This window comes from Athene noctua, chromosome 15 (genome assembly GCF_965140245.1).
Source record: "Athene noctua chromosome 15, bAthNoc1.hap1.1, whole genome shotgun sequence".
Classification (NCBI taxonomy): domain Eukaryota; kingdom Metazoa; phylum Chordata; class Aves; order Strigiformes; family Strigidae; genus Athene; species Athene noctua.
Genome location: NC_134051.1, coordinates 4,439,882 through 4,452,455, shown reverse-complemented (window position 1 = coordinate 4,452,455; position 12,574 = coordinate 4,439,882). Strand labels below are relative to the sequence as shown.

The 12,574-nt window shown below is 53.7% G+C and overlaps 2 protein-coding genes across 3 annotated transcripts in view; one reads left to right on the top strand and one right to left on the bottom strand.

Annotated features, from left to right (window-relative positions):
• The window catches only part of NHERF2 (NHERF family PDZ scaffold protein 2), a 38,230-nt gene extending 33,059 nt beyond the window's left edge, over positions 1-5,171 (top strand). For both annotated transcript variants that reach the window (XM_074919810.1, XM_074919809.1), the window contains exon 7: positions 2,399-5,171. In XM_074919810.1, coding sequence (XP_074775911.1) covers positions 2,399-2,557 — 159 coding nt within the window. In that variant the 3' untranslated portion in view covers positions 2,558-5,171. The remainder of the gene's footprint in view (positions 1-2,398) is intronic.
• Positions 5,172-5,727: 556 nt separating this feature from the next.
• On the bottom strand, positions 5,728-12,518 carry NTHL1 (nth like DNA glycosylase 1). The gene is made up of 6 exons (XM_074919811.1): positions 12,388-12,518; positions 11,681-11,928; positions 9,431-9,601; positions 8,696-8,855; positions 6,883-6,988; positions 5,728-6,215 (listed from the first exon to the last, which is right to left on the bottom strand). The coding sequence occupies exons 1-6, from the start codon at positions 12,461-12,463 to the stop codon at positions 6,092-6,094; spliced, it is 885 nt and encodes a 294-aa protein (XP_074775912.1). The 5' UTR covers positions 12,464-12,518; the 3' UTR covers positions 5,728-6,091.
• Positions 12,519-12,574: the final 56 nt, after the last annotated feature.

Sequence of the window (12,574 nt, the reverse complement as noted above, 5' to 3'; positions counted from 1 at the left end):
TGGCCTCTGCCCCTATTAACAGATGAGTTTTGTGAGGGTCCGATGCCTGCTCTGTCCTGACTCCAGGAGGACTCATATGTGTTTGTCCCTTCGGGTGTCATGGCCTTGGGGAGGAGGTGGCACTGCCCCAAACCGAGGAGAACGTCAAAGGGTAACGGCAGCAAGTTAATTGGCACTTTGTTAGGCAGTGATTTGTGCTCAAATATTTGAAAAGAGTGTAAGATGAAAGGTTGTCTACAAGAGCTTTGGATCTTAAGTGATTAATTACACTGATGAGGTCCAGGGCAGGAGGTGAGGCTGGGAAGCTGGCAGGGCAGGAGGAGCAGAGCTGTGAAGTGCTGCTAACAGGAACAAGACAGGCTAAAACTTAAAAAAAGCCACATTGCTTTTAGCTTGGAGCAGAGTGAGTTTATCACAGTGTTTAAAGGAGCTGCTTGAGCTGGGAGGAGTGTGGATTTGGTGACCTGCTGGGCTGTTTTTGGTGCAGCCTGGCTGAATGCCACAGCAAAGGGCCAGAGAAGAGGCAGACCATGCTGTGCAAACACAAGGCATGGATTGGTACTCTCCTGGTGTTACTATTTTAGCAATTTTGGGGTTTGGGGTTTTTTTAAAAAATCATAAGTAGGGGATTCCTAAAGTGCTCAAAAATTCATCTTTAGCATGAGGCTCTGCTAAAAGCAGAGGAATGTCTCCATGCAGGTGCTCTGTGGGTGTCTGGCGGTGCTCAGTGCTGGTGCTGTCCCCTGCCCCGAGCCGGCTGGGAACGGGAGCCTGACGGCAGCAAGTGCTCACGCAGCCTCCTCTGAGCACCGAGAGCCTATAAAACATCTCGAATGCCAGCTGCGTCCCGAGAGCTGTGGCCAAACGCCTGCAGTCTGGCATCTCCGCTTCTCTCCGAGCGTTAAATAATACATGTCCTGATCCAATGGCTGCTGCCTTTGGAAAACCGGGCTGAGAAAATAGTGCCTGAGCGCCGCAGGTCCTCCCACGGAGTCACCTTTGGGCTGTTTGAGAGATCGCTGTCCCACCTCTGCGCTAGAAACCAGAGTCCCTGGGGGGTAAGGGTGGGGGGGGGTTTCCTGGCAGCTTTGCCCCCCCAGCTCGTGGCCTGGCGTGCTCAATCAAGCCACCACCCAGTTCAGTTTGCTTTGGTTAAGCCAGAGCAAAGCTGGAGCTATTATCTTGCAGTGCTGGTGGAAGACCTGCCCATGGTTATCAGCGGGGTTTGTGAAATTATTATTTCGGAGTTTCGCATGTGTGGTAGGCCAGCAAAGTGAGCAGACAGGTTTTAAAATGTTTCCTTAAAACTGAAGGTCTTGCTTCTGGGTGTTTGCCTGCTGCGGACAGGAGCGCAGCGCTCAGAGTGCAGCCGTGCAGCTCCGGAGTGCAGCCGCTTCTCCCTGAGCCGGGCTCCCCAGCACCTCCTGTACAGATGTGATCCATGAAGCTTTAGATTGTCCCCACTATGGTGTGTGCTGCCTGCTGAAACCAGCTCGGATGAGCCAAGTCCCCACAGGGATTGGTGCTTCCCAGACCTGTGGGGTGTGAGGGGCTCAGACCCGGTGATGGGTCTGTCCCCAGTAGGGATGCAAAGGAATGAAAACATTTTGGCCAGGATGTTAATTGTACCCTGAAGATGTGGTGGCCATCCTTCACCTACTGCAGGAACAGGAGAGTCAGGGTTAGTGGCACCTGGGGTTCCTGGCTTGAGGGCACATTCCCACTGTGACTTTAGAAAGGAAAGTTAATTTTCTTATTACAAAAGTACTTTTATTAAGCAGATGGAAAGATGAGGTTTTCAATCCAGGTCCCAAAGCAAATGCTGCTTTGAGTGGTGTCTTAGGGTGGCTGTGTTGGGCATGGCCAGCTGGGCATACAGGCACTGCTGTCCTCCCACATCCCCTGTCCCCACCTCGGGTAGCCACGGGTGCTCTGGGGGCAAATGGGTGCTTGGGCACACAAAGAGGAGGAGGCCTTGCCACAAGCCCTCCCTGCAAACCCCGAGGCTCACCCAGTTTGCTCCCTGTCCCTGCCTACACCAGGGGCTTATTTTTTATTTTCCCAGCAGACAAGCAGAGGAGCAGCTTGTTTTCCCTCTGGCAGCAGCTGCTTTTCCACTCCTAGCCGTGGCAGCCACACATTCTTCAGGCAAGGAAAACAAACTCCACAAAACGCAATGTAGTAATTTGCAGCCACACGGATGCTGCTGCCGACTGAAACCACAGACACGGCATGGGGGAGGATTTTGACCTTCTGCTCCAAACCCCCCCACCATATGTTTGCTTATCATGCACACTGGAGGAAACTCTTCTCCTGAAATGTTGCAGGACACCGTGGCCATGCTTGTGGCAGGGGGATGCTGGTGTGGGCTGACATCTTTTCTCCCTTCTTCATGCAGGATGGAGATGTGGAGAAAAAAGACCCATTTGAGGAGAGCGGGCTGACCCTGAGCCCGACGGCTGCCGAGGCCAAGGAGAAGGTGCGGGCCAAGCGGGTGAAGAAGAGGGCCCCACAGATGGACTGGAACAAGAAGCGAGAGATTTTCAGCAATTTCTGAGCCTTGTTGGTGGCTGCCGTCCGCCGCTCTCCTGCCCCTGCCCCAGCTCGGACGTTTCTGAGGTGCCTACGCCCTGTCCTTCAGTGTCCACGTGAGATGCTTTGTGCTCTGCTCTTCACTGGTTGCTTTTACAAGGCGTATTTTAAAGTCCTTTTTTTTTTATTTTTTATTATTATTATTATTGTTACTCACCAGCGATTCTCATAAGACAAATGTGACCAAAGCTCCTTTTCTTGCTTGCTCTTCAGCCTGGCTCTGGCTGCCCGCCGTCCCCTGTTCCTATGAGAAAGGACTGGAAGAGTTTAACTCTTGTTTCTTACCTGCATAATTTAGGCTTCTATTACTTCTTGGGTTTTTTTTTTTATAATTTGGGGTGTTTGTTTTGTTTTTGTGGGTGTCCCAGACTGAGCCCTGTGGGATGCTCTGTGTCCCTGTGCAAATGTCTTACGGCCTCGTGCCCCCACCGTGGTGGGGGCTGCAGGGTGGTGGGTACCTGGCACCCCCTCCCTGGCACCCCATCTGCAGCATTAATGCGAAAATGGACAGTGGCTATAAATCGCCTTGTTGGCTTTGCTATTGAAACAAAAAAGTTTGTTTTGTTGTCCTTGGGTTTTTTTTTAATAAAGTCCCATAAGTTTCCAGTTAGTTTAGGTAGTCCCGCCCCACCAGTGACTTCCACCCTGGCAATAAAGGCCGCTTTTCCATCTCCAACAGCTCTGCAGAGGGGAGAGGGCAGGATTTAAAAACAAACCCCAAACCCAACAGCCCAAATGCCACAGGCCTCACCATTTGCAGCCATTGATGCAGCGCTGAGCAGCAGGAGAAGGCAGGGAGCAGGGCCAGTCCTGCCCTGCGCTGCCGCAGTCTCAGCAAGAAGATGAGAGCCACAGGATGCTACAAAAACTCTTTGGCCAGACTCGAAAGCAAGTACAACCCAGGTCTGGTTTTGGGGAGGAATGCCGGGATGTGGCTGTAGCTGCGGGCTTGGCGCTGGGATTTGGCTGGGGCTGTGCTGGGTCCTGGAGCAGGATCCAGGTCCCACCCACCCGGTTTGTTACTCCTGGGCTGGTGTTTGATGCCTCCAGCCCATGAGCATGACCAAGGCTTGGTCTCGCTGTCGGGGGGGCATCCTCTGAAGCCATGGGGGTCTCTGTGGGGCTGGCAACGACAGGGTGATGGAGTGGGCAGTTGCTTTGGCTTTCTGTGGCCTCCCTTGAAAACACCCTGCTCTTAGCATTAGAGCCTCAAAAATGCATTACAAATCAAACCTGTGTAAGTTCTTTTATGACTTGCCTTTGGCTGTACACGAGGGAAGATGACTAAGCCGAACTACACCACTCTTGGAGGTTGCAGAGGTGTTTTCCCAGGACAGGATCCTGGCTGTGGTGGGGCTGGCCCCCTCCTCACGTACCAGCAGCTCCCCGAGCTGTGGCAGCTGCCCGGTATTTCAGCTCAGATGCCAAGGCAGCAGTGGGAAGAGACTGGGCCCAGCAGGACAGTCGAGTACAAAACCACTTTCCCCAGCTAAAAGCAAATGGCATCAATCCTTTGGCCATCGATGACCATTTTAAAACGCCTCGTTGTGGTTTTTGCCCTGCAGCCCTCCAGCACTGCTGTGTTACGAGCCCAGGGCCTCTGGGTTAGTCAGTGTGCTATGGTTATCATCATGCCTCTGGGTGTATTTAAGTATTGAGCTAAAAGGTGCCTTACAACATTTACTGCTCTCCTCAGCAGCAGGCTGGGGCTCAGGGCATGGGACAGCAGCAGCAGGGCCGGTGCTGTTGGTGGGGAGCAGCTGGTGCCCGTGGCTGTTGGCTGGCTGGCCGAAGAGTATGGAAAGCCTCAGGGGTGAAGGAGAGGAGTTCGCTCTTTTCTGAAAGTTCTCTTTTTAGGGATGTTGATGAGCTGAACAGATTGAAAATAATTACTTTGGAGAGGAACTGGTGCAGGTGTGTGGCTGTTGACGAGACTGGCAGTGGGATGATGGCTCAGGATGCGGAGAGGTTTGCCTCCCCTCCAGGACTCTGCCATTAACAACCCATCTTCCCTACCCCTCTTCAGAGACAGTTACCTGTTCTCTTTTTGCCCTCCCCTCAAATATTTGCTTCTATAGATCAGTAATCTTTTGAAGGAGCCCTTCTTTTTCTTGGTATACATATTGCTTCCTGTGCCCGCATAGCCAAACCCCAGGCAGTGCCCCGGCCTGCACAGGGCAGAGCGTTCCCTGCAACACTGACCCAAACGTCGCACTCTCCGATGCATGTCAGAGAGCAAAGACCCCTTTGTAAATACCCCATTTCTCATACAAAACTCGACCACTGTAGTTGAGGGGGTAAAAAAACCAAACATGTAGTTTTGAATGCAGGTCAAAAGAAATCAGGTATGCAAATCTGTATTGATAAGATTTTTAAATCTTAATCTCTGCTTGGTCCATGGAAACTGCTCCTGGTTAAAGCACTTACCGTATTTCTGACATCTTGTAGCTCAGTAGTAATTATTCAGTTCCTGTACATTTAACTTGGAAAAAAAATCAATAAAGTATAAGGCTGTCAGCTGCATTGTAAAAACATAATGTACACTGTAATGTCAGTAATAAACTTCGTTTTCCCATGTACCAAGTACTTATTTGCTCGTTCCTCATCTGTTTGGTGGGGAACTTCAGAGCGGAATTAGAGCCGCCTTTAGCACATTATAAACTTTGCTTCCTCCCTTGCCTGTTTAAAGAGTAGCTGAAATCATTCCTTTGAAGCCCTACAGTGAAGTCAGCACTGCCCTTTCTTTGAAGAACAAAACACAGACGGTGGTGATGTCCCTTCTGTCAGCTTCTGAAGCTCACACCAGCCTGGCTCCCGTGGCTACTGTAACCCTTGCCAGCACACCAAGAACCAAGCGCGATGCTGGCTTGTCTCCTCTACATCACCCCCTGCTCTTCTGCTCCCAGGACCCAAAGGTCACTTCTCCAGGTGGTGGCTGCCTCTGAGATGGCTCAGGAAGGCTTGTGCATTACTGACAGCAGAGCCCCTTGCAGGCAGCGAGGCGGGCAGGCTGGCGGGTTGCTGCTGCCTGCTCTGGGCTGGCAGGGCTGGTTGCTATGGCCTCCTGCTCGGGTGAGGTCACCCATGCTCTCCTCCCCGCTGCCCTCTGTTGCACAGATGCCAGTAAACCTCACGGGTGGAAAAAACCCACACCCCCCCACCTTTATTAAATGTGTCTTTACAAGCAGCAGCAAGTCCCTTAGGACAAAGCATTTCTCCCGCCGTGGCACAGCCTGCAGCTCCGCCGGGGCATGCTCCAGCATTCACACGGGGGCTGGCGCCTTTGGCACTGACGCAGCAGGACTGCTGCGCTTTGAAAGACCCTTTTTCCTCTGGAGACCTCAGCTGAGGCCCAGAGATGCTGAGCTGGTTACAGCAGCCTCCCATTTCCCTGCAGTCACACAGCCAGCCCCATGCAAAGAACAGCTTTACCAGGCTCAGCTCTGGGCTGCGGCTGAGCCAAAGCAGCTTAGTTGCTCTACCAAGACTGGGTGATCCCTCAGCGTCTCTTAGCAGCTGGGCAAATGTCTTGATTGAGGCACTCATTGCAGCGAGGATTCACAGGAAGGCAGGTCTGCTGGCCAAAGCCCACCAAGAGCCAGTTTATCTCCCTCCAGAGATCCCTGCAGTGAGAAGAAAAACATAAGCTTTCCGATACAGCTGCTTGGAGGGGTTGAAGAACAGCCTGTGCTTTTAAATGGATCCCTTTCACCTACTGCCTGTTCCTCTCAGCTTCCCAAGGCAACTGGAGGCAGGTCCTGGGCTCCTGCTAAGAACAGCCCTCCTAAGCCTTCCTGTCTGCTCTGAACTGGGCTGGGGAGCGAAGGACAGACACACAAAGTGGCTGTGGTCCTTCTCTTGTGCCAAGGCATGTGCCAGATGCAGAGATGCAACAGAGGACCTGGCAGCTGGCACTGGATACTGAAGATTAAGCATCAGTGAAGGCCAGAATCCAACCATGGTCTGATATTGCTGTTGCTATTAGGCTCAGCAAGGTCCTGTGTAGAAAAGCACTTGGGTCACGGTAAATTTGTCAAGGCAAGAATCAGGCAGCAAGACCTCCAGGTACCTGGCTGCACTAGTGGTGCTCAATATATCTGCTACCCAGGAAGCAACCAAGTAGCTGAGATGCTGCTGTTACAGCTCTCCAGGAGAGAACACCCGCAGACTAGTCCCCCCATAAAGAGGGACCTGAAATGTGGTCACTGAAGATGCAAAAAGCAGATGTGCTCCCGCAGGTAGCGCGAGGGGCTTGGAGGGGGGGCAGGAGGCTGGAGTCTCAGGCCTCACCTGGGCAGCCAGTCTTCCAGTGCTGCACGAGTTTCCTCAGGGTATCTGGTCTCCTTCTTCACCCACTTCAGCCTGTTGGTGATCCTGTGCACATGGGTGTCCACAGCTAGGAAGGGAGAGCCCAGAGTTTAGGTGGGGGCAGGCACACCTGAACGGAGAGAGCACAGCCAAAAGCTGCCCAGCACAGCACACTGGGTCCAGCCCACTGGCTGGCAGGGACAGGCAAGGCTGAACAGGAGGGGAGGCTCGCTCGCAGAACAGACGTGCTGCTTTCTCCCTAGGCCCAGAGCCAAAACCAAGATGGGACGTGTACCTCCCCCCACCACGCAGCTCGTGACACGCTCACACAATCTGACCCAACCTTCCTTCAAAGGCTTGTGCGCTCTGATCTAGCAGGCACAGGGCAGCCTGTCCCAGGTTCTCTTCCTCCCTGTGTTTCAGCTCATGTTATGCAAGTTGCAATCTCTGCCCCTTAGTTTACCCAGATGGAAAACACATTTCATAATACCCACCAACACAAGAGGGTTTGTGAGGGCTTAGGCAAATGTTTATAGAGTGCTTTGAGCTAAAAAGATCTGAATGCAAAGTGTATTATTGTTAGATCAGCGGCGATAAACCTGTCTCTATGGCTAATTGGGCAAAACCCAGGAAATTGCTGTAAACAGGAAGGCTAGGTCTTGCCTCCTAAATCAAAACTGAGCACACAATTATTTGGAAAACAGTTGGCTACTTTGGCTCCCTCTAGACTTCCCTCCCCCACAGCAAGGATAGAACAACAGACCCCAAGGGCTGTTAAATGTAGTGCAAGAGCCACATTTGGTAGAGCTGACGGTCACCAGCGGGACTGCAGGAGTCAGCTGCCACCCGCGCTGACCTTGGCCAGGTGGCACGATTCTGAGCTTTCCCAGGGCTCCTCTGTCAAGCAGCAAATACACTTGGAATATTAATCTCTCCCCAGGGGCCCCCAGGACCCTGCAGCCAATCATCCAGCCCCATCTGCCGGCAGCTCCCAAAGGAGCATCATGCAGGAGCCAACCTGCCCACGGCCTGGGCTGGCCCATGGCCACTGCAGACGCCCTCCCATCCGAATACCGCTCAAGCACACAGCTCCACGGGGTACAGCTACTCTCCTGCACTCTCTGATCAACAACACAGTGAACAAATGTACCTGTGCTCACCCACTGCCCAGCCACAGGAACTAAAACGGATCAGAAATTCTGTAGCTAGATTGCCTGAGGCCATTTCTGTCCGTGACCCATCACGAATTACCGATTTCAAACGGTAATTTTGACTAAGCCCTGCTTCTGCCCTTTTATGGCTTGCCAAACAAAAATCTCAAATGAGATTTGTTTAAACAGAAGCAACCTTGGGAAAAAATAACCTCAGACTATCCTACAATACCCCCAAATTACAAAATTGTCCCCACTTCTCTCTCATTTGACACCAAAGAGATTGCCAAGCATTATTCTGCCAGCACATCTGTTAGGGTGCCTACCCAACTAGGCAATACTCGTGCTGCTTACCAGCATCTGAGGGGAGGGAGTGGCTGTCTCTGGGGATTTCTACTGCCCTTGGGGATTTCTGCTATCAAATTTGGGGAAAAACAGTAGCTGATCTATGCTTAAATCCTACAGCAACTCATTGGCTGTGAGTGGTTGAGGGTCACAACCTTCACTCACCCAGATTCTCTGCAGATGACTAAACTGAAGCCGTGCTCTCAGGCAGTTTCCCCAGCTGCAATACTTCCCCTCTGCCCAGGGAATGGATCAGGCAGGATTCAGGAGAGGAATAGGGAAAACACGGGACAACCTACCTATCCCGGACACACTGTCCCAGGCAATGTTCATGGCCAAGTGGGCCATTTTGGGTCCAACTCCTGGCAGCTGCACCAGCTCCTCCACAGTTCTTGGTATGTCACCCCCGTATTTCTGTTTCAGGATGGCTGTTGTCTGCTTTATGTACTTCACCTTGTTCTGGAAAACCAAGGGGAAAGGCAGAAAATCCAAGCTGCCCTCCAATACGGGGAAAAGAGACAAACAGCTCAGAAAACAAACCATTCCTGAGTTTACATTACATGTGAGGCCACACACTGGAGTTTGCAGAGGGGAGACAGAGGTCTTTGACTTCTCCTTGAAAGCAAAATGCTGAGCCCTGATTAGCTCTAACCTCCCCTGCACACTCCAGGGACTGCAGCAAACAATCTTGCTGTGAATACAAATTGCTAAAACTGGTGTAAAATACACCTTTCAGCTTGACTCCAGGGGAAAGATCACCACAGAGCATGGCACGCAGGCTGAATACCAGCTGGGGGAGCATCTCTTAGGAGCAGGGATGGTTTGCACCCACCTCCTGCCTTCCTCACCTGCTGCCAGCTCAGTGAGTGGCCCCAAGGACAAGCCTGCAAAGGACAAGCCTGCAAAGGACAAGCCTGCACCCGCTCTGTGCTCCACTCCTGGGCCTCTGAGCTGTCTCAGCTGCATGGGAGTGGAGGAGGGTGGAGGGGGTTCCTCTACGTGCACGTCGGGTGCTGCCGTGATCTCGCACTCACCCTCCAGAATCCTACAGGGTAAATGATCTGCCCAAGTGTCACATCGTCCATCTGCAAAATCCTGTCAACTGTGAGGCCGTGCTGCCTCAGGCGCAGCATGGCAGCCGATGTCACCTGGTCCTTGGTCTGGCTGGAGAGCATCAACGACAGCAGAACTTGGTAGCGCATAACCTGGGGAAAAGGAGACAGTGAGACACCCCAAGATCTCCAGGAGGATCCAGCCGCCTTTGGGGCTCAGTTCTACCATCCAGCACCATCTGCAGTCCAGTGCATAATATGGACCTACCCTGGTTCAGCTGTATCCAACTACAAGAGACTGGAAGGCTGCAACAGAAATAAACCACAGCCTTTTAATTCTACTACACAATAAAGGGAGAAAACAAACACCTTCAATCTAAGCAGCCAGCATGCGTAAAGGGCAGAGAGTAGCTACTCTCTGCTGGGATCGCATACCCAAAGATGCCAGTGCTGAGCCACAAAGGGCCAGACAAAGCTTTTCCTGATGATGGGATTCTCAGGAGACTCCACAGGACGTAGAAGTACAAATGCCTGATGATTTTCCATGCAACTTCTGCTCTAAGCAGCTTTTGAAAACCCCATCCCTTTCCCACCAGACTTCCATAGGAACTGGATATCTGCCTCCAGTGAGCTCCTCACAAAACAGAATCTAAAGAACTGGGATGACAGAGACTGGGAGATGAAGCACAAAACCTAGAAGTTCCTCTGATGACATCAGGCAGGGTTTAGCTCAGACCACTCACCTCCTATTTCTCAACTGATTTTTCCCCAGATGCAATTGTGTCCCCACCAAAAATGATGCAAGTAACCCAGACTGACGCAGGATAACATGGGATACAACCCTTCCTCCATCTCTCTTACACACAAAGTTTACAAAACCACAGGTGCACTAGAAAAAATCTCTCAGTGGTGGAAGGAGGATAATCTCTGAGCACATGGAAGTTGTGCAAGGAGCGCTGGTGTGTGCTGAGGGTTACAATGTCCACTTTTTCTTGGAAGCAATGACCCTGCTTCCCTAGGGAAGAGAAGTTATTTCCGTATCGCGCCCCGCAGTCCCCCTGGCCCCACAGCTGCACTCGGTGCCAGCCCACACGGCTGTGGAGCACGTGACGCTGTCTGAATTCGGAGTCAAAGCTGACCCATCTTCCCTAGGGATCTGAGCCCAAGGCACAATGCCAGCACTCAGGACAGCCTTACATGCAGCTGTGTCTTTGAGATCCCTCCCTCGGATCCCGGCAGGTCACCGTGGAGCCAGCGATTCCCGCTGCTCTGCTGAGCCTGCCTGCGGGTTATCTCCATGTTCCCACACCAGCGCCGTGCCCAGGGCGCGCAGCCCTGCAGCTCCGGGTCCCAGCGCTGCACCATGGCCTCATCAGCTTTGTTTTTTGTACTGATGCAAACGGTCCCCTCAGAGGGAGGTGTCATCTGGGGCTTTTGATTGCGTTCCCAGGCTTGGGGAGCACAGTGCCATCCCAGCATGGCCTTTCCTTTCAACCAGTATCCCCTCAGAAGTGGGCTGCAAGAGGGGAGGAAGCCGACCTATGCTCATGCACTGCTCTGAAAAGCACAAAAGCAGCCTGGGAAGTTTCTTCTCAGCTCCCCTTGCCTTTTCTCCATACGGTTTTTCCTCTGTATTACAAAGCCATCTTGCTGGATACTCTCCTTGGATTCCTACAGATATTTTTAAGAGGGGACATGTCTTCATGCCCTGCCAGCCTGCCCCAGAAGACAGCACTGCCACAATACACTCTCAGGGTTTTCACTCCCAAGTCCAAAACTATTTTTGCCTCAGCTCCTACTCTTGGTTCAGCCCACTAACTCTTCTGGCAGCAGTTTAAGCCGAGGACAAGGGCCTTTCACAGCTGTGTTTGCTGGTTGGTCTCTAATGCCCAGCACGGGCTGAATGCAAGCAGAGAACAGCTCAGAAAACACCCACGGCCATTTCACAAGGGCTGTGAAGCCAACAAGCCCGGTACTGGCGAGGCAGCGGCTGACTCTCCTCCTCTCGCAGGATGAACGCTTTCTCTCATACACAAGCTCCTGCAGTAACCTCTTGTGCGAGCAAGCCCAGCCTGAAGTCCTGATACACCCTGTGTTTATTTTTCTATTCTGGATACAGCTGAAGTAGGATGTATCCAGGGGCACCCTGAGGCCGAGGGAAGTGGGAGGGCTGTAGAACCGGGGCTGTATTTTCTCGTGCCTGCCTGACAGAGCCCTGCAGGGTGTTGTTACCTGCGGAGGTGCACTGCTGTCGTAACACTTCTCCACTCCCATCTCATCGACGGGAGCATCTCTCTTCCTCCTCATCTCCCGGATGTGCTCCAGCTGCTGCCGCCAGTCCCTGGGCTCCCAGCGCGGTCTCTGGGGCTCAGATGTCCCCTGCTCGGCACCATCCCCCTGCCCAGATTCGTAGGCAATGGTGATGCTCTTCCTCCTCTTGCTGCGCCTCAGGACACTGGCTGTGCCCCTGGCCCGGCTCACTGCAAGAGTTGTAAAAGAGATTTTTCAGGCCTTGGCCTAAAAACCAGAGCCCAGCATTGGCCCCGCATGCCAGCAACCCCCGGGGTGACCCTGACGGGGGCTGAACTCCTTCTTCCTCCGTCTCAACCCCGCAGCAACCCCTCACGTCCCCCCAGCCCTGCCTGGAGCCAGCCGCGGGGTGAGGAGTGGCTGGGCAGGACGTGGGGACCAGGTGACGACTTGGGGACGCGTGTCCCGGACACACGGACGGCTGCTGAAGGGCCGAGGGGGACGGGACAAGGACACCAGGCCCCTGTCCCCGGGCTGGGCTGGGCTGGGCTGGGCTGGGCTGGGCTGGGCTGGGCTGGGCTGGGGCCCCGCTCTCCCTCCTTGCAGACCCCCCCCTCCTCCCCGTACCGGGGCCGCACACGACCCCGCCAGCCCCGGCAGAAACAACCGACCGTCCCCCCCTCCCGTACCTCCGGCCGCCCCCCCGGCCCTGCCGAGCCCCTGGGCCGCCGCCCGCCCACCGCCGGCGGACACGGCCGCGCACATGGCGGCGGCCCCGGGCACCGCCGGGCACTACCGGGCACTACCGGGCACCGCCGGGCACTACCAGCCCCAGCCTGCCCCGCGGCGGGCGCGCGCGCCCCGGAAGCGGCGGGA

Excerpts from the sequence above, each read along its gene's own strand:
- NTHL1 (XM_074919811.1), bottom strand. The coding sequence starts at position 12,463 with ATGTGCGCGGCCGTGTCCGCCGGCGGTGGGCGGGCGGCGGCCCAGGGG. Across the intron at positions 9,602-11,680 it reads ACAGCAGTGCACCTCCGCAG|GTTATGCGCTACCAAGTTCT; the intron begins GTAACAACACCC and ends CCTTTTCCCCAG. Across the intron at positions 8,856-9,430 it reads ACCCTGTAGGATTCTGGAGG|AACAAGGTGAAGTACATAAA; the intron begins GTGAGTGCGAGA and ends TTGGTTTTCCAG.